The sequence below is a fragment of the Trachypithecus francoisi genome, unplaced genomic scaffold (genome assembly GCF_009764315.1).
Source record: "Trachypithecus francoisi isolate TF-2019V2 unplaced genomic scaffold, Tfra_2.0 Lachesis_group11, whole genome shotgun sequence".
Lineage (NCBI taxonomy): Eukaryota > Metazoa > Chordata > Mammalia > Primates > Cercopithecidae > Trachypithecus > Trachypithecus francoisi.
The window spans coordinates 16,226,425-16,253,123 of NW_022681456.1; the positions used below are offsets into that span (position 1 = coordinate 16,226,425).

A 26,699-nucleotide genomic window follows, 5' to 3' on the forward strand; every position below is an offset into this window, starting at 1 on the left:
ACGCCTGTAATCCCAGCACTTTGGGAGGCCGAGGTAGGCAGATCACTTGAGGTCAGGAGTTCAAAACCAGCCTAGCCAACATGGTGAAACCCCGTCTCTACTAAATATACAAAAAATTAGCTGGGCGTAGTGGTGGACACCTGTAGTTCCAGTTATTTGGGAGGCTGAGGCAAGAGAATCACTTGAACCCAGGAGCAGAGATTGCAGTGAGCCAAGACTGCGCCACTGAACTCCAGCCTGGGCAACAGAGTGAGACTCTATCTCAAAAGTTAATAAATAAAATAAAAATAAAACAGTTCATGGTTAATTTCATGTCGTGTGGATTTTCCCTCAATTAAAATAAATAAAGAAATAAATCAGCATGGGTGCTCTAGGCTCCCCCGGAGTCCCCTGAGGCCTTACTGAATGGGGCCCTCCTTAGGCTGGCCCTCCAGCCTTGGGGCCACCTCACCTTGCAGAGGCTGTAGAGAACGATCAGGACCCCTCCCAGGAAGTAGCTGTTGGAGGAGTCGTCACCCATGATGTATTTGTACCACAGCTGGATGGGGACAAGGGATCGGAACAGCTGGCTCAGCTCCTCGATGACCAGATAGAACTTTCCCTGCAACCACACAGAGAACATCAATTATTATTAGCAGTAAAGACCCAAAGGACCCGGCTGGGGGCCCCCTGCCCCGGGTAGTGATGACATCCCAGGTCACAGGCAGGCCATTAATCAGCTCTGGAAAGCACTCAGGCCAGCTCCTAATGGGGCTGCGATATGGCCAGGGAGACGCAGCCCCTGCCCGCTGCCCTCACCCGCCACCCAGCAGCCCAGAAGATCAAAGTGCCCAGGATTGAGGATCGAGTTTCAGGGTAGGAGAAACTCTACACCTTCGGGCAGAGGGCTGGAGAGTGGGTCACCCTCTGGGTCTCGCTGCAGCTTGGAGGGCTCAAAGCCCAAGGTGGGGGCACAGTCCCTGCCCTCCGCATCCAGGCCATTCTCATCTTTAGAGGGCTAACTTGAGCATCACAGCGACTGCTGTCAGGGGCCCGGGCAGGATGGGCACAGAATGCAGGTAAGGCCAGGCCATAAGGCCCAAAGCAGGGAGATACATGTCCTTCTTAGCTCCACCACCTGCTCTCTTCCAAGGAGGCAGGATGAGTATCTAGTTGTGTTGAGAAAAAACAGTGGCCGGGCGCGGCGGCTCACGCCTGCAATCCCAGCACTGTGGGAGGCTGAGGCAGGTGGATCACTTAAGGTCAGGAGTTCGAGACCAGCCTGGCCAACATGGCGAAACCCCAACTCTACTAAAAATACAAAAATTAGTAGCTGGGCGTGGTGGCGCACCTGTAATCCCAGCTACTCAGGAGGCTGAGGCAGGAGAATCACTTGAAGTAGGAGGCGGAGGTTGCAGTGAGCCAAGATCACACCACTGTATTTCAGCCTGGGCAACAGAGTGAGACTCCATCTCAAAAAAAAAAAAAGAGAACACGACTTGGGTACTCACACTGGGCTGGGATTGAACCTGACCTTGCTGGATGTTCATGACCCTTAGTTTCCCCATCTACAGAGTGGGAATCAGAACTCCCACCTTACGGGGTTGCTTTGAGGATTAAAGGAGATGAACAGGATAAGCACCTAGCATTATTCCTGGAGAAAAAATCCTATTTATCTTCCTTCCCTTGACCTTGGACAAGTCCCTCAAGCTTTCTGTGGCCTGTGTTGTGAAATGGAGATGAAAATAAGCCCACTCTGTAATGTCGAATAAAGTTGAATACCTACCTCCTTCATGACCCAGCAACTCCACTCTGAGCTATTTACCCGAGAGAAATGAAACATATGTCCACATGTATGCCAATGCCCTTAGTGGCTTCATTCATAAAATCCCCAAACTGGAAGCAGCCCACACGCCCATCATGGAAGAATAGATAAACAAACGATGGTGTATTTATACAACAGGATATTGTCCAGCAAATAAGAATCCATGAATGCCTAACGTTTGCGATGACATGGGTGAATGTCACAAACATTATGTTGAATCAAAGAAGACAGTCATGGAAGAGTATTTATTGCATAATTCTGGTTTATACTAAGTCCTAGAATAGGTAACACTAATCTGAGATAATAGAAATCAGATCCCTGGTTGTCTGGGGTAAGGGGTGGGGAGAACTGACTGCAAAGAGGTGTCAGGAAATTTTGGAAAGGGATAGAACGATATATATATATATATTTTTGAGACAAGGTCTTGCTATGTTGTCCAGGCTGGAGTGCAGTTATGCAACTATGGCTCACTGCAGCCTCAACCTCCCAGGTTCAAGTGATTCTTCCACCTCAGACTCCCAAGTAAATGGGACCACGGTACATGCCACCACATCTGGCTAATTTTTTTGTATTTTTAGTAAAGACAGGATTTCACAATGTTGCCCAGGCTGGTCTCAAACTCCTGAGCTCAAGCAATCTGCCCCTCGTCAGCCTCCCAAAGTGTTGGAATTATTGGTATGAGCTGCTGCACCTGGCCTAGAAATATGAAATATTTTATATCTTGATTGGGATGGGGGACACATGGGTGTGCACATTTGCCAAAACTAATTGAAATATACACTCCTAATATACGCAATTTATTGCATTTAAATCCTGCTTCTATAAAGCTGATTAAATCAAACAAACAACCCTGCCCCAAGCATTCATATCTGTAAAAATATGAATAATCTTTACACCAACAATTCTATGTCTGGCAGTTTACCCTAACAAAATAATCAGAGATATGTGCAAAGATGTGCCTATAAGAATGGTCACTATAGCATTCTTTGTAATACTAAAGAAAAAAAAGAGTAACAAACATGATGTACAAAAAAGAGGGTCTGATTATGTTAGAGATCTATAATGGAAAGCCATACAGCCATTAAAAATGTATCCTGAAGAAATAGCAACTTTATGGTGAAGAAAGCAAACATACATCATATTAATCAGGTGATAAAGGCTAACATCCCCAGTGAGAAGTCATTTTGACATCCTGAACCCTCTGACATCATGTCCTGAAAAGACACAGTATCACTTCTGTGGTATTGTCGCCAAAACTCATCAACAAATTCTAATCTAATCATGAGAAAACAAGAGACAAATCCAAGTTGAAGGATATTCTCTCTCTCTCCTTTTTTTTTTTTTTTGGTTTTGTAGAGAGACGAGGTCATGCTGTGTTGTCCAGGCTGGTCTCAAACTCCTGGGCTCAAGGGATCCTCCCACCTCAGGCTCCCAAAGTGCTGGGATTATAGGCATGAGCCATTGCACCTGGCCCCAAGTTGAAGGGGCCCAATACTCTTGAAAAATGTCAAGATCACGAGAGACAAAGAGAAGACCAAGGAATGTGAGGTTGGAGAGAATTAAGGAGACATGACAAGTAATGTAACATGGGATCTTGGATTCAATCCTATTCTCTCTCGCTCTCTCTTTTTTGTTTTTTTAGACAGAGTCTTGCTCTTTCACCCAGGAAGGCTGGAGTGCAGTGGCACAATCTTAGCTCACTGCAACCTCCGCCTCTCGGGTCAAGCAATTCTTCTGCCTCAGGCTCCCAAGTAGCTGGGATTACAGGCGCACACCACCACGCCTGGCTAATTTTTGTATTTTTAGTAGAGACGGGGTTTCATCATGTTGGCCAGGCTGGTCTTGAACTCCTGACCCCAGGTGATCCACCTACTTTGGCCTCCCAAAGTGCTAAGATTACAGGCATGAGCCACCGCGCCCAGCCCTGATTCAATCCTATACTGTAAAAAATGTCAATAGGCCAGGTGCAATGGCTGACGCCTGTAATCCCAGCACGGTGGGAGGATCCCTTGAGCCCAGGAGTTCAAGACCAGCCTGGGCAATATAGAACGACCTTGTGTCTACAAAAAATCAAAAGATTATCTGGGAGTGGTGGTGAGTTCCTGTGGTCCCAGCTACTTGAGAGGCTGAGGAAGGAGGATGACTTGAGCCCAGAAGTTCGAGGCTACGGTGAGCTATAATTGTGCCACTGCACTCCAGCCTGGGTGACAGAGTAAGACCCTGTCTCAAAAACAAAAAACAACAATAAAAATTGAAAAACAAAATAATGTCAATGGGGCAACTGGCAAAATGTGAATAAGGTCGTTAGTTTAGTTAATAGTAACAGTATTGATGATCATTTCCTGCCCTTGCTAATCGGACTCTGGTATATCAGATATCAACATTAGGGGAAGAGGAGTGAAGGGTATATGGGAACTCTCAGTATTACTTTTGCAACTTTTCTTTAAGTCTAAAATTATCTCAAAATTAAAAGTTAAAAAAGAAATCATCCTGATGAAAGATATCATTTGACCCAAGCAAATGCTCATATTATTGTTCCAAATGGAAATAATAGAGAATGCAAAAAAAAAATACTTATTCTCTTTGTGTTTTTCTGCTCTCTCCAGATTTTTTATACTGAGCATGTGATATGTTTAAATTAGAGGGGAAATGAGTCTGGATGTGGTGGCTCACAGCTGTAATCCCAGCACTTTGGAAGGCTGAGGTGGACAGATCTCTTGAGGCCAGGAGTTCAACACCAGCCTGGCCAACATGGTGAAATGCTGTCTCTACCAAAAATACAAAAAATAGCCGGGTTTGGTGGCATGTGCCTATAATCCCAGCTACGTGGGTGGCTGAGGCATGAGAATCACTTGAACCCAGGAGGTAGAGGTTGAAGTGAGCCAAGATCATATCATATGCCTGGCATGTGGACAGAGACTTTATAGCCACCTTTTATATTCCATCTTGATGGGCTGCGCACAGGTCACTCAGAAGAGGATTCCTTGGAGCACATATACCCACATCTACCAAGGACCAAGAAAGGGCGTTCAGTCATCACTAACCACCTGCCTGATTTTTGTGACTAGTTGGCCACCTCCAGTTGTGAGGTTATTGTTTCTCAAAGGGCCCTCCTTTCCCCTCCTGACTCCCATCAGTCCCTGAGTCCCAGAAACATCCCCTGGAGGGAAATGCTGGTTTCCCCCTGGAACCTTTGGGAAGATGGGAGTGATTGGAGAACAGAGATGTAGGGGGTGGCCACCATGGTTGTTTTACATGGACAAGGGCATGATGGATGCTGGACAAATGGACAGCAACTCAATGGATGGCCAGGGCTAATCAAGCCAGTCCATATCCTGCTGCAGACCCCAGGATCTGCAGAATACCCATGATTTGAACTCTGATTTCCTGAACCACCCACCCTCAGCTGCCCCATGCCTTCCTCACGTCTCCCAAATCGCTCTCACCCAGGGTCTTTCAACTCTTGCATGTTCCATCTTACCCGGGACCAAATTGTCCAACCTCTCTCAACTGCCAGTCTTGACCTGCTGTTTTTTTTTTTTTTTTTCCACTTAAAACATTGTGTTTTTTAGAGATGGGGTCTATGTATGTTGCCCAGGCTGGTCTCCATCTCTTGGGCTCAAGTGATCCTCCTGCCACCTTGGCTTCCTGAGTCCCCTGTAGGGACTACAGATGTGAGCCACCATGCCTGGCTTTAACCTACTTTTGTCACTGTTCCCTATATTCAGTGTATCCCTATATAACTCTTCTTTCCTTCCTTCCTTACCTTTCTTTCTTCTACCCATCTGTGTTTCCTTTCTTGCTTCCCTCCCTTCCTGCCTCTTATCCATTGATGCTGTCTTCCTTCCCTTTCCTCTGCCCCTCCCTCCCTTGTCTGCTCCCTCTCTTCTTCCCTCCCTTCCTTGCTTTCATTTCTGGACACCTACTATGTACCAGACAGTGCCAGGCTCTGGTGAAACTAAGATAACTAAGACCTCATCCCTGTCATCAGGAAGCTTGCTACCCAATGAGGAAGACCATCACTAAGCAAACTACTATAATACAGTGTGGTAGAACTCTGCTAAAGGTAAATGGGAGGGAGCCCCAGAATTGAGGCATGGGATGTGGAGTGGGAAACTGATCAAGAAAGTCTAAGAGAAGTTATCTTTCCAGCCACCCAAAGTGTGATCCATGAACCAGCACCATCGGCATCGACTGGGAGCTGGTTAGAAATGTAGGCTCTTAGGCCTCACCCCAGACCTCCTGAAATAGAATGTACAATTTAATAAGGTCCCCAGGTGACCCGAGTGCACATCCAAGTTTGAGAAGCACTGCTTTAATGGATGTCTAAGAGCCAAACTGGTGAAGACATGAGGGCAGGCAAGGGAGGAAGGGTGTTCCAGAGCCAAGAGGTGAAGGAAAAGATGGTTAATGGTCTGGGTGCCATCTTGGTAGGCAGCCTCCTGCTTGGTCTGCCTGGTCTCATGACAGGTAAGGACACGGCTACCCCATGAAAGGTCCCTGTGTCTCTGGGAGCCCCTGCCTGCTGGCGTCTGGCTGACTCTGGTCCCCTCTCTGTCCTTCCTTGTAGGCCAGTCTCAACAACCAGTCTGGCTTGGTGGTAAAGAGCACAGCCCCAGGAGCCAAAGAGGCTGGGATCAGACCCAGGATTGTCACCTGCCACCTTATGTTTAGTTTTGGTCACTGTCTTTGGATCTTCCAATTCTCAGGCCCCTTAGCTGCAGGCTGGTTTCTGGGCCAAATCCCAAACTTCCCACTTGCTACTGGGCGGCTCTGGAACAAGTGTTGGCAAACTTTTTCTACAAAGAACCAGGTAGTGAATACTTAGGCTTTGCAGGCCATAAGGTCTCTGGCGCTACTACTCACCTCTGTCACTGTAGTAGGAAAATAGCCTCGGACAACAGGTAAGTGAATGGGTGTGGCTGTGTTCCAATAAAACTTTATTTATAAAAACAAGTAGCAGGACGTATTTGGCCTGTAGCCTGTAGTTTTCTGACCTGTGGTCTGTTCTATCAGAATCTAGATAAGTCATGACGGGGATTCTAACACATCCCCAGGATTTCCCAGAAGGCTCTGATACCAGCTTCTTTGTCTATCTTTCAGTTGCTTAATGACACTAAGCTCTTCCTTTGCAGATGGAATAGTGGTCCCTCTACTTTTGCTGAGCTAACATCTATTCATCTTTTGGGTATCAGCTAACTGTCACCGCCTACGAAAAGCCTTCCCTGACTCCTCTTTAACTGAATTAGGTGCTCCTGTTGTGTACACCCTTGAAGACTCCCCTAAATAACTCCTTTTTTTTTTTTCAGATGGTGTCTCACCCTGTTGTCCAGGCTGGAGTGCAGTGGCATGATCTCGGCTCACTGCAGCCTCTGCCTCCTGGGTTCAAATGATTTTCCTGCCTCAGTCTCCTGAGTAGGTGGGATTACAGGTACCCACTGCCAGACCCAGTTAATTTTTTGTATTTTAGTAGAGACGGGGTTTCACCCTGTTGCCCAGGCTGGTCTTGAACTCCTGACATCGGGTGCTCCACCTGCCTCAGCCTCCCAAAGTGCTGGTTACAGGTGTGAGTCACCATACCCAGACCCTAAATTACTCCTTCAAAGCATTTTTCACAATATTAAAAAAATTATTTTACTGTCCATCCCTCCCACCGGACTGTGAGCCCCTTATGGGAGAAAATAATTTGGTTCTGGGTGTATTCCCAGCATCCAGCAGGTGCTCATGTAACAGAGGAGACCTCTTGAAGCTGAAGATTCCATCCTCATTACTCAAGTCAACTTCCTAGAGTTTGCTGATGGAGGAGAGTTGAAATGCTGAAGAGAGAATATCTCTTTATAAGCAAGCACTGATGTCACAGCAAATAAAATTAAGAGAATGACAGCTTATGTGGTATCCCGTTAAAGGTAGCAATTAGCTGCCATGGGGGTGGGCCACTTTGAAAAGGAGATCAAACCACCAAGGAAAACTGGGCATATCCCAGCAAAACCATCTCTCTCTAATTAAGCAGTTTTATAATTCCAGGTTTCTGAAGCATGTTATTTCTGACGACCACCAAATGGGATGTGTGGTTTCTCTGGGGCGTTAGAGAACAAGGAATCAGATTATGAGCTGTCTCGCCTCCCTGCTACCATGAAGTGGAAATGGTAGCAATTGTTGCAGGACGTGCTTGGGCACGGATGGTTCTTTGCTTGGATTCAGATAAAGGGGGCGGGAGTGTCAAGTTGGGAAGGCAGACACTATTCCGACTTCCTCACTGCCAAGATGAGGGGTGGGACAAGAAGAGAAATGCGAAACATCGAAACAACAGAGGGCTGGCTCCAGAAGCGGGTGGGAAATGAAGGAGAGTAGGATGCTGAGAAGCAGAAGAAATGAACAGAGAGGAGAATTTTTTAGAAGAACGCACCGACGTGGGAAAGATGATTTGAAGACTTATGGGAGTGGGGAGGAAGGGAGGAGAGACGTAATCAGGTATCTGTCAGCAGCTTCAATTATGAAAAATGCACAGACAGAGGTGAAACCTTTTTTTTTTCTGTATCAAGATGAATAATGACTATTTATACAGCTTTGCCTGTTTACAAATCTCTTTCATACAAATTTTTTCATCTGTGGAGGCAGGACAGCCTAGTGGTTTAAAGGCATAGGATTTGGGATTCTAAGGTCAGATCTACCACCTACTAAATTGGTTGATTTGGCACAATAATTTAACTTCTACGACCCTCGGTTTCTTCATCTGTAAATGGGGTTGAATACACACACACATTCATACATATATACACACATACATATAGATATGCATGCAGTGGTATGCTGGCAAACTAGGTCTCTGGGGGAAAGAAAAGGCCCTAATTTGTGTTGGCCAGTTTCTGTGGTGTAAGTGTTCTCACAAGGCCAACTTCAAGCTACCAATGATTTAACAACTGTTTGCAAATTTCCTGAAAATTTAACCATTGGCTCTCACATGTCAGTAAAACCTGTATTCAACACACTGAGGTGATCTTATGATTAAATAAGCCAATAAATCTAAAACACAGTTACATGAAAAGGGCCCAGTACATGATACAGCTATTACTAGCCCTCATGATAATCCAGAAATGTGGCTATTATGTTATTGCTGCTCTATTTTAGAGATGAGAAAACGCAGGTTCAAAATAACTAAGGTGAACTAGAATTAAGGCAGAAGGGATATCTGGGACTTCCAAGCCTAGGCCTTAAGAGATCAGGAAGCTTTCACTTCTTTCCTTTTGCTTGTTCTCCCTCCTCCAGCCGCCATGTTTGTGGGAAGCCCAAGCTCTAAGGAGAGACCCAGTGAAGAGGACACATGGAAGAGGAGCAGCTCTGCGACTAACTGGAGGAGCAACATGGAAACCAGCCAATGGTGAGAACTGAGGCTCCAGATATAGGACCTTAAGAAGGCCACTCCTGCCATTGCAGCTGATGCATCAGACCTGGGAGTGAAGATGCCATGTTGGATAGTCCAGCCCCAGCAGATATCATAGGGAGGAGGGACAAGCTGTACCCAGTGTGTCCTGACTGAACTCCTGACCCGCAAAATTGTGAGAATTACATGGTTCTTTCAACAACAACAACAAAAACTAAGGTACCCATCTAAGGCTACTCAGCTGGTGCTATAGACTGAACTGTGCCCACCTCAAGTTCCTTTGTTGAAGCCCTAATCCCTAATGCCATGGTGTTTAAAGATAAGGCCTCTGAAAGGTAATTAGGTCATGAGAGTAGAGCTCTCATGATGGGATTAATTCCTTTATAGGAAGAGACATGAGAGATCTCTCTGCCACTTGAGGACACAGTGAGAAGATAGCCTTCTGCAAGTCAGGAAGAGGGTCTTCACCATTAACACAATTATAAGTGTCATGTAGCAACTTCAGAGCTTTCACCTTATTCTTCCCCACTCTCTCTATCCTACTGTCTGGAACTTGGATGTGATGGCTGGTGCTCTTGCCACCATCTTAGACCATGAGGCGGAATCCTACACCCTAGGGTTGGTGAAACAGTGGGCTGGAAGGTGTCATATTCCCAGGGTTGAACTGCTTATCTTTGGCCTTTACATGAGAAAGAGATACATTTTTTAAGTTTTATTATTTTGGATTCTTTGCTGTTACTATTTGATTCCAATCTTAACTAATAGAAAGGGTGTGGGACTCAGCAGGTAATCAAGAAGTATTTGCTGAATGAGCAAGGGATAAATGAGGGGGCAAACTAATGGCCTTGTGCTTCGAAACACCTGGGTTTCCCACAGGCATGGCTCATAGAGAGCTCTGATGATGAAGATACTAGGAATGGGAGTCTATACATAACAAATATTCTAGAAAAGGATGAGGTGGCCAGGAATGGTGGCTCACGCCTGTAATCCCAGCACTTTGGGAGGCCGAGGCGGGCAGATCACAAGGTCAGGAGATCGAGACCATCCTGGCTAACACGGTGAAACCCCGTCTACTAAAAATACAAAAAAATTAGCCGGGTGTGGTGGCGGGCGCCTGTAGTCCCAGCTACTCGGGAGGTTGAGGCAGGAGGATGACCTGAGCCCAGGGAAGTCAAGGCTGCAGTGAGCATGATCGTGCTTCTAAACTCCCGCCTGGGTGACACAGTAAGACTATCTTTAAAAACAAACATCTCCCTCAAAAACAAAAGAAACAGGGAATTTCAAAGTCTTAGAAAAACAAAAGGTAAAACATCTCATTAAAATTTTTATGTTGATTACATGTTGAAATAATATTTTGGACACATTAGGCTAAATAAAATAGAGTATTAAAATTAAAGTCACCTGTTCCTTTCTAGTTATTTAATGTGACTACTAGAACATTTAAAATCATCTGTGTGACTCCCCTTATATTTCTGTTGGACAGCTCTGTTGATACTTTGAGTGATCACATATGTTTGTAAAAATCCACTGAGCTTTATAATTAGGGGTCTCCACAGTATATAAGTCATGCGTCAATACAAAAGAAAAAGGAAAAAAGGCAAGAAAAGGGCGAGCCAGGATGGAAAGAAGCGCAGCAGGTAGGGGGCGGGGCCAGCGGGGGCGGGGCCGGCGGCCGCGCGTTCCCTGGCAACGGGTGCTGCCGGTGACGTCACCACCCGCCGGCAGCCATTAATCTCCCTCCCGGCGGCGCGGGCTGGCCCGGCCGCCTGCCTCCTCCTCCCCCGGGCCCGGATGAGATCACCGCGTCGGGCGGCCGGCTGTCCCCGCGCTCCCAACAAATCGACTCCTCGGCGAGCGCCGGCATCTCATGATCTCATGGCCCCGCGGGACGGCGCCGGCCGATGAGGTCACAGCCCCGCGCCCCGGGCCGCCCCGCTCTGCGTGCCGCCGGCTCCGGGTCGGGCCTCCGGGAGTCCCGCGCTGGTACCAGGCCCCCCAGCATGAAGCTCTTAGCTCACAAAGGAGGTCGCAGTTTGCGAAGGGCAAAGCTGCCTTTTCCATCCTTTTGACGCATCTTTGCGCGTCCACTCCCCGCTGTCTTATTTGAACATTTCACCCCGAAGACCCCGTGTCCAGCAGGGAGTGACCTCATCAGCTCCCCTAAACTTGAAGTCAGGGGCCAGGCGACGCGACTTGCCTGCAGGCTTTCACAGCCGCTGGGTGAAGGAAGTCCTGGAGCTGTGTCTTACAGACGAAGAAAGGGGATCAGAGGGATAAAGGAATCTGCCCAAGGTTACCCACCTAGGGAAGGGTAGCGCAGGAACCCGGACCTCCATGATGTAAATGAGCCCTTTGACTGCCTTTTTCTTCCCCTTACCTGTACCCCAAACCTCTGCACCTTTGCCCCAGTGCATCTTTGCTCTGGTGGAAATAGTGGTAACGGTCCTACTTGCGGCGTGCCCCCGTTATGCTGGGCACTGTTCCACATGACAGACCACTGGAGAGGAATTACACGGACCATGTTACACATGAGAACACAAGGCTAGGAGAGGTCAAGTTACTTGCTGCAGAACTGGGACTTGTACCCAGGTCACTTGACTCTACAGCAGAGCCTTTCAATTACTTGATACCACCTTCCCCAGAAAAAGAGGAAGGCTTCCTGTTGACAGTGATACACCCTCCTTTCTCTCTCCTGTCTCCAACAGGGTCGCCATCAAACCCAGTTGAAGAGGATCCAGTGAGCTTGTTAGAGGCTTCACAGCTCACTTGCCAGCAGCAGATTTCTCCCATCACTTAGAGACTACTCACTCACACCACTCCTTTGCAGATCTCCAGCAGCATATACAGCCAGGAACGACAGGAGGAAGGGACATGACATTTACTGAATGGCAGTGCTGAACCAGGCACTGAGCCAGGGCCTGTTACTAAGGGCAAAGCTGGGATATCACCAGCCCTGGTTTGCAGATGAAAAAGCGGAATTTATTTATTTTTTTTTTTTGAGACAGGGCCTTGCTCTGTCACCCAGGCTGGAGTGCAGTGGTGTGATCACAGCTCACTGCAACCTTGACTTCCTGGGCTCAAGCAATCCTCCCCCCTCAGCCTCCCGAGTAGCTGGGACCACAGTGTGCCACCATGCCCCAGATAATTTTTAAAGGACTTTTTTGTAGAGATGAGGTCTCCCTGTGTTGCCTAGGCTGGTAAATTTTTTTGTTAAACCAAAGTCAGATGTCAAGGAAGTACAAGTTTCAGCTCAAATGTCCATCCCACAGGGAAAGCCCTTTCCCATTTCCTAAACGAATTCTCCATGAATTGTTTTTATTTTTTTCTAGTGCTTGTTGAAACTTGAAGTTCTATATTTGTGTGTTGATGTAGTTTAATGGTGATTTCCCCAATGAAATGAGAGCAGGGACTCTGTTTTGGTCTGTTTCTTTCATTTATCATCTTATCCCCACACTTGCAGTGCCTGTCATAATATGACACTGAAATATTTTTTGAGTAAATGCAAAGAATTGGTGGCTTAGGATGGTGAGCAGTGCTGATGTTCAAAACTCAGGTTTGTTTGAGTGTAAAGTGTGGGCTTACTCCATACTTTCTAGGAAGTTCAAGCCCTTTGCTACATATACTTTACTTACAGTAAAGTCCCTGTGGTGCTTTTCAGAGCCTATTAATTCTTAAGTGTACTACAGTAGTGACAAGTTTGGCATTCTGATTTCCCTATCAGTAGTGTCCTCTGTTGGTAGCTGAGAGGAGAGGGAAATCAGAGGAACTTAGTAGGAAATTAGGCGTGGAAGGGACAAGGTTATACATGCTTATGCTCTGACCTTTAATAATAGCAAGGAATAAGACATAAAACTACAAAAATCAGGCTGGTGCAGTGGCTCATGCCTGTAACCCCAGAACTTTGGGAGGTTGAGGCATGAGGATTGCTAGAGGCCAGGAGTTCAAGACTAGCCTGAAAGACATCATGAGACCTCCTGTCTCTATTTAAAAAACAAAAACAGTCCAGGTGCGGTGGCTCACACCTGTAATCCCAGTACTTTGGGAGGCTGAGGCAGGCAAATCACTTGAGGTCAGGAGTTCGAGACCAGCCAGGCCAACATGGTGAAACCCCGTCTCTACTAAAACTACAAAAATTAGCTGGGCATGGTGGCACATGCCTGTAGTTGTAGCTGTTTGGGAAGTTGATGCATGAGAATTGCTTGAACCCAGAAGGTGGAGGTTGCAGTGAGCTGAGATTGCACCACTGTATTCTAGCCTGGGCGACAGAGCGAGATTCTGTCTCAAAAAACAAAACAAAACAAAAACAAAAAAACTACAAAGGCCAGACACAAGGAAAACAAACAAATGGTAGTCACGAAACTGTTTTCTTATGGGCAAAGGGAGGGAGGAAGATGGATGGAACCCAGGAGGTATACACAAGGGGTTTCTAAGAAACTAGTAGTTCTCTACTTTTTAAGCTGGGTGCACGAGTATTTGTTATTTTTTGTTTTTATACCTCATACATGTTATTTTTTTAAGGCCACAAGCTGAAATTTGCTTACCCACTTTAAAAATAGACTATAACAACCCAATGAGGGGGGAAATGGTTACTTCCACTTTGCAGATGAGAGAAACTGAGGCTCCGTTTCAGAGAAGTTCACCATTTTGCCTAAGCTTACAGAGCTCAGATGTAGCAGAGGTGGGATTTGAATCCAGTCTCTGATGTCTGTACGGATGCTCTTACCCACAACATCTGCCACTAGATAACTGGACACTCATTATTAAAAACTAGAGCTGATGAAAATGTGTCATTTTCTTGCTCTCACCCCCAATTTCCTATAAAGATCCTCTCTCTGCAATTCTGGCGAGGAGGGGGAGGAGGAGGAGGAGGAGGCCGCGATCGCCTCTGGTGCTATGGCCCCAGGGGCCAGCTGGCAGAGTCCTTGGGGCCAGGCTGAGGCCCCATAGGAGTTGCTAGGCTGTGAGTAAAAATCTTCCTGTTAACAGCAGCAGTGGGGCACCCAATTTCATTAGCCATGGTTCCCTTGATCTAAGAGCGTTGGCCCCATGAACAGGAAGGGCCCAGCCCATGTGCCCCAGCAACTGCATCAGCAGCTTCCCTACACACAGGGCCCTGCTCCCCAGTACCCAGGAGAGGCATCATTATAAGATGTTGATGATAATGCCCATAATGGCCTGGGACCCTGTTAGCTGCAAAAAGGCGGTCTCTTCCCTCTGTCCTGGTCCCAGGTGGATGGATGAGCTTATCTGTCCCTGTGTCAGCTACAGTCTTTAGCACAAATGCTCTGGGCTAAACTGCCCAAGCCTGGCTGTTTCCCAAAACACTAGGGAATGGAGGGAGGGGTGCAAGGGTAGGAGGGAGACAGAAAGAGATGGGTGGAGGGTATCTCCTTTCCTGGTAGTCTAGAGCCCATGACTTCAAACTTGACAGACAAGGTCCTCAAGTGTGGATCTGTCCTGCTGGGAGGGTGACTTTGCCCAAGTCATATCACTTCTCTGGGCCTCAGTTTCCTCATTAGCAAAGTAGGGGATGTGGGAGGCTGCATAATGCCCCCCCCCACCAAAGATGTCCATATCCCACTCCCCAGAACCTATGAATTTGTTACCTTACAGGGTGAAAGGAATTTTGTGTACATGCAGATGTGATGAAATTAAGGCTCCTGATATGGGGAGATTATTCTAGGTGACCTGGACAGGCCTAATGTCATCACAAGGATCCTTATCAGAAGAAGGCAAGAGGGTCAGGGTAAAGGAAGACAATGAGGCAACAGACACAGAGGTTGGAGAGATGCACTTTGAAGATGGAGAAGGGGACCAGAGGCAAGGAGGGCAGGGAGCTTCTAGAAGCTAGAGAAGACAAGAAAATGGATTGTCCCCCAGAGCCTCCTAAAGCACTGGCACCTTGACTTTAGCCCAGTGACATGGATTTTGGATATTTGACCTCCAGCGATGTAAGATAATATGGTTGTGTTGTTTTAAGCCACAAGGTTTGTGGTTATTTGTACCCACAGGAAACTAACACAGAGAAGAAATAGTTAGACTGTCATCAGGGTAGCGTCAGGATGGTGTGGCTGGAGCATCTCTGGTGGGCTGGCTTCCATGGCAAGATGGGAGGAGGCCAGAGCACACCCAGGCCTGGGAGTGGCCTCTGAGCTATGGTCCCTACCACCTCTTTGACTATATCTACTACTACGGGGACTGGCTACATCATTTATGATACCCCGTGTAAAATTAAAATGCAGGACCCCTTGTTAACATACTAAGAATCTTGGTTGGGCGCAGTGGCTCACACCTGTAATCCCAGCACTTTGGGAGGTGGATGCAGGCGGATCACCTGAGGTCAGGAGTTCATGACCAGCCTGTCTAACATGGTGAAACCCCGTTTCTACTAAAAATACAAAAAATTAGCTGGGTATGGTGGTACGCAGGTGAAACCCTGCCTCTACTAAAAATACAAAACTTAGCTGGGCGCGGTGGTGCATGCCTGTAATCCCAGCTGCTCGGGAGGCTGAAGCATGAGAATCACTTGAACACAGGAGGTGGAGGTTGCAGTGAGCCGAGGTTGCACTACTGCACACTCCAGCAGCCTGGGTAACAGTCCATAATCTCATACGGCAACAGTGGAGCATTAAGCCAAGTGTTTGGGCCTTCTGCACAGGGTGCTTGCCCATGAAGTTGCCCTGCCCCTTCTTCTGCTCCAGCCACACTGGCTCATTGCTCCTTAACCTTGCCAAGCATGTTTCCACCTCAGGGCCTTTACATATGCTGTTTCCTCAGCCTGGAATCCTCTTCCTCACGTATCCGCATGGCACACTCCCTTGCTTCCTTCAAGGCTTTGCATGAATGTTACCTTCTCCCTGGCCCCCCCCACTGTCTAAAAGAGCAGCGCCCTCCCCGCCCTGCCCTGCAACCATGACACTCCCTGTTTTGTCTCCATCTGACATATTGCCTATTGATCTCAGCATCTTGTTTATCTAAGTCCCTTGAAAGTGCATACTCTGCTTCTTTGCTGCTGTATTCCCAGGACCTAGTCCTAGGCCTGGCACAGAATAGGTGGTCAAAAAATACTGGTTCAATGGATGAAGAAATGGATGAATGGAAAGTGCCCAGGACAGTGGCTGTCTTGTAGTATGTGCATGGTGACTGGCTTCTGCCATGTTGCCATGACAATGACTGTCATCATCTACTCCTGGGGAGTGACAGGGGGAGGGCTGAGGTCATGTTTTCCAAGGCCCCCTTTCCTCTGCTTACCTTGTTGTTTCACTGAATAATAAATCGAGGCTAGTACTTATAAGCTGCAGTGATCAAAAGGCTTCATTCATATTAAAGGTATGGTCCTGTTCAATCTTCACATCATGAATACTATCCCCATGATATAGGGGTGAACACTGAGGCTTAGAGAAGGCTACTGACTCATCCAAGGTCCATGACTTATGAGTGAAAGAGCTGAGAATAGAACCTGCTTAACTCCAAGTCTAGTAGACCCTTGCAACTGAATTCACACTGTCTGCTTCAGGGAAAATATACTGAAGGGAGAAATATTTGCAACACTTTCATGAATTAATGACCTTCGGCATACGTGTTTTGAGCACCGGCTATGTGCCATGCACTGTGCTGGGAATAAAATGAAATATACAGGAGACTTGATCTCTGTTCTCACCAAGTTTTAAGTCCTAATGGGAGTGATAAACCAGCAATCACAACATCACATGATGCATTCAAAACAGAAGTGGCCTCGGGGCTGTGGGAGCACACAGGTGAGTCACCCAACCACAAGTTCAGACTTCCAAGTGGATGTGATATCTAAACACCTGAGGGTGATGGGGTGATGAGAGGTCAGCCAGATGGGGCTGGGGAGACAGTGTTCCTAGTACAGGGAACAGCCACTGCAAAGGCCTGGAGGAGGTGAGAGAACAACAGCATGATTCGGCCCTAAGAGGAGTTCAAAACACCGGGCAAGCGATGGCTGAGGTGTCGGGCTGGGAAGAGAGGCGGCCAGGCAGACATTCAAAAGGACTCCCTTGGCCGGGCACAGGGGCTCACACCTCTAATCCCAGCACTTTGGGAGGCAAAGGTGGGTGGATTGCTTGAGCCCAGGAGTTCAAGACCAACCTGGGTAACATGGCAAAACCCTGTCTCTACAAAAAATACAAAAAAATTAGCCAGGCATAGTGGCATGCGCCTGTAGTCCCAGTTACCGGGGAGGCTGAGGCAGGAAGATGGCTTGAGGCTGGGAGGTCATGGTTGCAATGAATCCTGATCATGCCACAGCACTCCAGCCTGGGTGACAGAGTGAGACCCTATTTCAAAAGAAAAAACAAAAACAAAAACAAAAGACCAAACAAAACAAAAAACAAAAGAACTCCTTTGCCTCTGACTGGCGTGGGATTATGGACAAGGGACTGAAACTCTTGGAATGATGGTTTCCTCCTCCTAAAATAGGAATAGCCCTAGCCGGACATAGTGGCTCACACCTGTAATCCCAGCACTTTGGGAGGCCAAGGCAGGTGGATCACTTGAGGTCATGATTTAGAGACCAGCCTGACCAACATGGTGAAACCCTGTCTCTACTAAAAATATAAAAATTAGCCAGGTGTGGTGGTGCATGCTGTAATCCCAGCTACTCAGAAGGCTGAGGCAGGAGAATCGCTTAAACCCAGGAGGCGGAGGTTGCAGCAAGCCAAGATCGCGCCACTGAACTCCAGCCTGGGTGACAAAGTGAGACCCTGTCTCACGGGGAAAGAAAAAAAAAAGAAAGACAGACGGGAACAGACTTAGACACAGAAGGCTGGCTGCAGGGATCTACCTGCCACCTCCCAACCTCACCTAGTGTAGTGGCAAGTCTGCTTTCAGTAATGCCACGCCCGGGGACCTGTGGTAATCTGGTCAAGCCCATGAGGGAACAGAGAGCTGCCCCTCCTCTCCTCCCTCCGCCATCCCCGCCCTCTGCATGCATCTCTGCGCTGTCACTCAGTGTGTATTTATGTCGGGCTGCTATGGCTGTTACTCAGTGTGTATTTATGTTGGGCTGCTATGTGCTAGGCACCCTGGATAAGGCCGCAGCCGGGAATAAGTCTGTGTTCCAGGTGCCATCTCCCTCTGTCTTGTTCTTGTTCTTTTGTGTGTCTCTGCCCCACCTCTCCATCAGCCACTTGAAGTCAGGGTCAGGTCTTACCCCAACAGCTAAGACTGAGCAGGCACTGAAAACTCTGTTCTAAACCTCATGACCTCATTTGCTCCTCACCGGGCTCCTCCTGGAGCCAGGTAGTATCATCAGTCATGTACACAGAAGAGGCATCAGAGTTTGACCCGGTGAAGTCACTCACCCGAGGGTATACAGCTAGTGGCAAAGGCAGGATTCAAACCAGGCAGCCCCAGGACCCAGTCCAGGGCTGGCACCTATCAGTAACTAGTAAGAATAACATTTCCTTCCTTCTTTTCCTTCCTTCCATTCAGGGTTCTGATCTTAGCACTTCTGGGCACCGAGGAGAAGAGCCAGAGGCTGGCAAAGCCTTGGTGGGCTGCCAAGCCCCCAGCAACAGGGCCTGGATTTCCACATGAGGGTCATGAGGGAGGATGCGCACGCGCACACACACGCGCGCACACACACACACACACAAACAAAAAAAACAGGCCAGGCACGTTGGCTCACGCCTGTAATCTCAGCACTTTGGGAGGCCAAGGCGGGCAGATTATTTGAGGTTAGGAGTTTAAGACCAGTTGGCCAACATGGCGAAAACTTGTCTCTACTAAAAATACAAAAATTAGCCAGGTCTGGTGGCAGGCGCCTGTAATCCCAGCTGCTCAGGAGACTGAGACACAAGGATTGCTTGAACCTGGGAAACAGAGGTTGCAGTGAGCCGAGATGGCCCTGCTGCACTCCATCCTGGGCAACAGAACGAGACTCTGTCTCCAAAAAAGGGGGAAAAACACACCCATTGAGCATTTAGATGTGCCAGGGATTGCTAAAAGCACCTCTACCTGCATTGCTTCAATTTAGTTTTTAAATCACCTCCTGTCTCCACCCCATCCCCAGAGGTAAATAGGAGTATTTCTTTCTTTCTTTTTTTTTTTTTTTTTTAAATGGGGGTCTTTCTGTGTTGCCCAGCCTGGACTTGAACTCTTGGGCTCAAGCCATCCTCCCACCTCTGCCTTCCTAGTAGCTGGAAAGACAATCTTCCGAGTAGCGTGAGCTATTATGCCTGGCGGATAACTTCCTTTTTTACAGATGAGGAAACTGAGGCATGGAGAAGGGAGGTGACTGGCTGGAAGTGATACTGATGGAAATGGTGGAACCACAATTCCAGCTCAGATCCACCTGACTCCAGAGCCCAAGCTCTTTCCAATCCACTCGGAACCTTTCTGGACAAGCTAAAAGTTGAGACATGTTATCAGTGGGCTCCCTCAGGTCAAATCTCAGCTCTGCTACCTTTTCTTCTCTCCAGGGAAGGAGACACATCGGGGGAAATATGGAAGCAAGGTAGTCCTCACCTACCCCAATGGAAGCAAAAAGCAGGAAACCAACACAGCAGCCTCCCTCTTCCCCGCCCAGGAGCAGGGAGCCAAAGTGGACACCTCCAAGGCCCCCTCAGGGAGTCTGGCTGCCTTGCTTAATCATTTAGCTGAAGAAGAGCAAAATGATCCGCACTTAGCTTGCTAATTAATTCCCCCAGCACCCCAGAGCAGGGGTTGCCACCACATACCCATGATGTAGTTTGGAAAGGTGGGTCAGGGTGGGTCTGGGAGCCAAGAACGTGAGCCTCTCTGCTTTGCCCTGTGTGCAAATTCATACCAACCACTGCCGTTCACTTATCACTTTATTAGAGAGTCACTCACTCACCTACGCTGAGCCACTGGGCAGATTCTTAAATGCCCCCATGGAGCTGAGAGTCTGGTTGGGTCGGGATGCTCAGGAGTTATCTGGAAAAACGCACACCCCAAACTGTTTTTCACTTCTGCACTGTGGCTGCGGCTGTCCCCTCTTCCTGCTGTACCCTTGTGGCTTTGCAGTGTCTGGGTAACTCCCAGCCCTGCTTTAAAACTCAGCTCTGATGTCACCTTCTGTAGGAAGACTCTGCTGGGGGCTGGTTTAGGTGTTCCTTCTCTGTTTTCCCAGAGGGCCCTGGAGTGACCGCTTCCTTGCCCGCAACACCCTCACCCGACTGTGAGCTTTGAGCGTGAAACTCCTGGTCTGCAGAACCCCATGCCTAGTGTTAGGGCTCGGCACTCTGTGGTGTCCAATAAATATCTGCAGAATGAATACATGAGAAGATAAATCATGTGACCCAGAAGTGGTCACTTTGGGGACTTGGTTTCCCCAAATCAGCAGAATAAGAACGTCTTTCTGGGCTGAGCGCAGTGGCTCATGCCTGGAATCCCAGCACTCTGGGAGGCCGAGGTGGGTGGATCACCTGAGGTCAGGAGTTCATGACCAGCCTGGCCAACATGGTGAAACCTCGTCTTTACTAAAAAATACAAAAAATTAGCTGAGTGTGGTGGTGGGTGTCTGTAATCCCAGTGACTCAGGAGGCTGAGGCAGGAGAATCTCTTGAACCCGGGAGGTAGAGGTTGCAGTGAGCTGAGATGGTGCCATTGCGCTCCAACCTGGGCAACAAGAGCAAGACTCCATCTCAAAAAAAAAAAAAAAAAAAAGAAGAAGAAGAAAAAGGTCTTTCTGGGTCTACCGGTCTGTGAAAAAGAGAACAAGGGTGAAGCCCAGCCTTTGAGGAACCAGAGAGGCCTCCGGGATGTCCAAATTGGGCACTGACCATCTTGGCATGGCTCCCAGCGAAGCCATGAGCAGACCAAAGCCTCTCCCAAAGGGGCTGGATGCATATCAAAATGCTCTTTACCTGTGAGAACTGGAGCTGACTCTGGCCCATACCAGCAAAAAAGAGGGGACTTTGGAAAGATTATGGATCTTCTCGGACTTCAAAGAAGCGCGGGACCCCCCAGGCCACATGAAGGAGTTGCCGAAACCTCAGAACGAAGTGGAAGGACCTCTCCTCTCATCAGCACTTCTCAACTCCCGTCAGCACCTGAACCACCGGGAATCTAGTTCAAACGCAACCACTGATGGAGGAGGACTGGGATGCAGCCACGACTCTGCTCCCAGGTGATGAATGAATGAGTGAATGAACAAACTCAGCTCTAACTGTGCCTAGCCTCTGTGTTCCTCAGTTCCTGGGGGAGGGCACTGGATGACTCTGGCAAGGGCTAGGTGCCTGCTCAGGATTACCAGCGATAGGCAGGGGAGAGGGGCACCAAAAAAGCCATGGCTCTGGCCCTGTGCATCCAGTTATAACCAGAGAAGGGTGGGCCTTGGGATGGGGCGGCCATCCTAAAAGGGGTTGATGGTAGCTGGGGCGGAGCCAGGCCAGCTCGCCAGACAGTGACCATCTGAACTGGTGAAAGGTATCATCTTTCAACCTGGAGATCGATTTCCAAAGGCCCAGTGCTGGGGGTGGGAGTAGGGGAGCCAGGGGGAGGACAGGAGGGAGCAAGAATTTCAATAGCAGCTGTGTTCCTAATTTCCCCAGGAGGAGGCCTGGCCGCCCCTCCTCCGCGCTGAGTGTTTGCCATTAAAAACAAACAGTATCATTTGGTTCAATAGAAAATGAATTAAGGGAAATTAAACTGCGGGGGCCATGTGGCAAGCCTCGTCTTCCATTGTCTGAGGTTGTTTCTCATCTTCTCTAGTGGGGGAACAACAGCTTGCGGGGTGTGGAGCCAGGCGGGACTAGATAAATAAATAAATAACCCAAAACCTCCGCACCATCTTCATCCAGTAGAGGGTGGGGTGTGGGAAATCCCAGGCGCCCGCTGGGGCCCTGTGCCTGCTGAGTCCCTTGGTGGCAGAATGTAGCCTTTGGGAGTCTCCCAGGGAACAGAGTGAAGGGAAAAACAAAACAAAACACAAGGACAGCAACAAAAAATGAAGGCTGGATGCAGTGGCTCACACCTGTAATTCCAGCACATGGGGAGGCCAAGGCAGGAGGATCACTTGAGGCCAGGAGTTCAACACCAGCCTGGGCAATGTGGCAAGACCCCATTGCTATAAAAAATTTAAAAATTAGGCCAGATGTGATGGCTCACGAACACTTTGGGAGGCCAAGGCAGGTGGATCACCTGAGGTCAGGAGTTCGAGACCAGCCTGGCCAACGTGGTGAAACCCCATCTCTATGACAAATACAAAAATGAGCTGGGCATGCTGGCAGGCGTCTGTAATCCCAGCTATTTGGGAGGCTAAGGCAGGAGAATCACTTGAATCTGGGAGGTGGAGGTTGTAGCGAGATCGTGTCATTGCACTCCAGCCTGGGTGACAAGAGCAAAACTGTCTCAAAAAAAAAAAAAAAAAAAATTAAAAAATTAGCTGAGTGTGGTGTGCACCTGTAGTCCCAGCTAATTTTTGTATTTTGGTAGAGATGGACTTTCACCATGTTGGCCAGGCTGGTCTCGAACTCCTGCCTCAAGTGATTTGCCTGCCTCAGCCTCCCAAAGTGCCAGAATTACAGGCATGAGCCTCAGCGCCCAGCCAAGATGGATGCTTTGTTAACTTGATAAAACATCAGTGCCAGCTCCAAAGCTGGCCTCTTGTTTAATGGGGGACTGTATGTTTAGTTTTATGTCTCGATTCAGCTAGCCAGGCTGTAGTATTTAGTTATGCAATTAAACGCTGATCTGGGTTGCTGCGAGGGCATTTTGTAGATGTGATTAGCATCTACAATCAGTTGACTTAAGCAATGAAGATTTTCCTTGATATCCTGGGTGAACCTCATCCAATCAGCTGAAGGCTATAAGGACAAAACTGAGGTTTCCCCGAGGAAGAATAAATTCTGCCTCAAGACTGCAGCATCAGAGCTGGGCACTGTGGCACACGCCTATAATCCCAGCATTTTGGGAAGCCAAGACAGGTAGATCACTTGAGGTCAGGAGATCGAGACCAGCCTGGTCAACATGGCAAAACCCTGTCTCTACTAAAAATACAAAAATTAGCTGGTGTGGTGGCTCACGCTTGTGGTCCCAGCTACTCGGAGGGCTGAGGCACGAGACTTGCTTGAACCTGGGAGGCGAAGGTGTAGTGAGCCGAGATTGCGTCATTGCACTCCAGCCTGGACGACAGGGAGAGACCCTGTGTCAAAAAAAAAAAAAAAAAAGAAAAAGAAAAAGAAAAGAGACTGCAGCATCAGTTCCTCCCAAGAGCTTTCAGCGTGCTAGCCTGTTCTGCAGATTTCAGACTTTCCAGCCCCTGCAGTCCTCCAAGGCAATTCCTTAAAATAAATCTCTCTATGTACATATATTCTACTGGTTCTGTTTCTCTGGCGAACCTTGTCTGTTATAGGGATCCTAGAGGCACTCCCATCAAGATCAGGAAGAAGACAGAACTGCCCACTATTACCTCTGTTAGGCAAAGAAAAATCAAACATCAAGAAGTAACCCACCAAGCAGTGGGCGACAGAGGAAGTGATGGAGCCAGGTTCTGTATCCATGTTTAAATCTAAAACTTCTTAAAAAAAAAAAAAAAAAGACAATTTCTTAACCCTTTCTTGATAATGTGCCTCTAGTACACCTTGAAGATAAGGGATTTCAAAGTAATGCTAAAAAGTTAAAGGAAAACAAGAAAAAACAACTTGTATTCAGCATTGGAAGAAGTGTAATAGCCTCTTTTTTTTTTTTTTTTTTGACAGGGTTTCACTTCATCACCCAGGATGGAGTGCAGTGGTGTAATCGTGACTCACTGCAGCCTCTACTTCCCAGGCTCAAGCAATCCTCCCACTTTGGCTTCCTGAATAGCTGGAACTACAGGCGTGTGCTGCCATGCCTGGCTAATTTTTGTATGTTTTCTAGAGACAATGTTTTGCCATGTTGCCCAGGCTGGTCTCGAACTCCTGGGGGTCATCTGCCCACCTTGGCCTCTCCAAATGCTGAGATTACAGGCGTGAGCCACCGCACCCAGCCTGCCTTGAGAAAGAACTATCTGGGGATTCTGGATAAAGCTAAAGCTACTCAATCCTAAAATTCAACAATTTCATTTCTAGATGGCTGTGCTAGAGAAACTTTTGTGCATATGTAGTGAGATGATCATTACTGTACTATACATAATGGTAAAAAAAAAAAAAGAAACAATCTAATTGTTCATGAGTTAGGGGAATGGATGAATAAACCAAGGAGTATTATATATTGCTGAAAAATGAATAAACTGAGAACTAGAGCTACACATATCAATAAAGATCTGTGGTTATCAAACTTCAGTGTGCATTCAAATTATCTGGAGGATTTGGAAAGGTACAGATTGCTGGCCCCACCCCACCTCACAGTTTCTGAATCAGTGGGTCTGGGTTGGGGTCTGAGGCTTTACATTTCTAACAAGCTGCCAGGTGCTCATCTGCTGGTCCAGGGACCGCACTTTGAGAAGCAAGAATGCACACAAACTTCAAAAACACAATACTGTGTAACAGCACAAGTTGCAAAAGGATGTATGTAGAATATAAGCTATGTTAATTTGATATGCACCGAAACCAACATCATAGTTTGTTTATGGACATAAACATGGGTAGTAAAAGTAAGGAACTAGTGGTAACCTCCAGGGAAGGCGAGAGAAGGAATATACATTTCAGAGGATGTGGCAGAGATACTGCCATGGGTTCCCCAAGTCCCACTTTATCTTCCCCCAGGCTTTTAGCAAGACAACTGTTTCCCAGATTCTCTGCTGTTAGGTGAGGCCTTCTGACTGGGTCCTAGCCAAGGGAAGAATGTGGGTGGAAGTGATCTGTGCCGCCACCTTGGGCCAAAAACCTTTCATGTAATTCTCCAGTTTCCTTTCCCTCATTGGCCCCCTGATGTTGAGGTTCCAGTGCAGACTGAGGTCTCATCTCCCCGCTACTCAAGGCTCTCCAGATGACTTTTATGTACATCTCAAGTTGAGAAACTGTCCTAGGAGAACATCCTGAGGGATGGTGATTTCACTCCATGGAAGAAGCCACAGTCCCTAAATGACTGCCTGGAGCAGAGCACCTTGGCCAACCTCCACTGGACTCTGATGAGCTGAAAAGAATGTTGGGTGACACCTTTGAGACTTTGGTGGTGTTGACAGCAGCACCTGGGATACCCTAATTAATACAGACAGGAAACAATTCAGTAGATGTAAGCGGGGGCAGTGGAGTGGCTTTTATTTCTCTAAAAGGAAAGAGGAAGATCTGAAGCAAGCATGGAAAAGGTTCACATCTTTTGAATCTCAATGGTAGGTGTGGAGATCTCTATATTATTTTCTGTAGAGTTGAAATATTTTATAATTTAAAATATTCAAAAATAACCTAAATATGAAAAATATCAGATGTATACAGGCAACTAATGACAACTGGAATGAGAGGAGGGAGAGTGTAAAACATCACCCCCATGGCAGGTGGTGTCGGCTGCACCCGGAGGACTTTATAACCTCCACTGCTGGTATAAGCATAACAAAACCAGGTGTTTCCTCTGCTGTTGTGAATGTCGCTCATGAGATGGACCAGCTTCCTTCTCTGACAAATACAAGTGGCATAAACACCTGTGTATTAGTTTTTGATTTTTTTTTTTTTGAGACAGAGTCTTGCTTTGTTGCCCAGGCTGGGGTGCAGTGGCATGATCTCGGCTTACCGCAACCTCTGCCTCCCAGGTTCAAGAGATTCTCCCACCTCAGCCTCCTGAATAGCTGGGTCTACATGCATGTGCTACCGTGCTAGGCTATTTTTTTTTTTTTTTAGTAGAGACAGAGTTTTGCCGTGCCACCCGGGCTGGGTTCAAATTCCTGGATTCAAGTGATTCTCCTGGCTTGGCCTCCCAAAGTGCTAGGATTACAGGCATGAGCCACTGCGCCGGCCCACCTGTTCATTAGTTTCTTGTGGCTCCTGTAGGAAACTGCCACACGCTGAGTGGCTTGAAACAACGGAAACTTATTCTCTCCCAGATCTGGAGGCCAGAAGTCCAAAATTAGTTTCCCTGGGCCCAAATCAAAGTGTTGGCTGGGAGACTGGCGAAAAGAAAGTCATTCTTTGCCTCTCCCGGTTCCTGGTGGCATTGTTTGTCTTGTGGCCACATAATTCCCAATGTCTGCCCCCATCTTTACACTAACTTCAGGGTTAGCAGACTTTTTTTTAAAGGACCAGACAGTAAATATTTTAGGATCTGTGGGCCACAGAGTCTCTGTCATTACTTCTCAACTCTGCCACAGTACAGTGAAAGTCACAGACAATGCATACATAAATGGACATGGCTGGTTTCCAACAGAACTTTATGTACAAAAACAAGCAGTGGGCCCACCTGTAGTTTGCCGACTCCTGAACTAGAGTCTGCAAGATGCTGTGCTCCTCAATAAAACGGTCCCATGCTTAATAAGTTGGGAATGTGTCAGAGAAAACAAAGTGAAATGAATTTCTTTACTGTGGGACTTCTCAGAGCCTTTACTATGTGAGTGTGTGAGTAGGGGATAATGTACACAGCATTTCCCAAAGTTATGTAACTATAGAACACCTTTTT

At 47.6% G+C, this 26,699-nt stretch overlaps 1 protein-coding gene across 1 annotated transcript in view; it reads right to left on the minus strand.

Moving 5' to 3' along the window:
• Nucleotides 1-26,699, minus strand: part of RNFT2 (ring finger protein, transmembrane 2) — a 109,738-nt gene that overhangs the window by 16,842 nt on the left and 66,197 nt on the right. Inside the window, exon 8 of the mRNA XM_033220463.1 lies at nucleotides 452-601. Within this exon, the coding sequence (XP_033076354.1) occupies nucleotides 452-601 (150 nt within the window). The remainder of the gene's footprint in view (nucleotides 1-451; nucleotides 602-26,699) is intronic.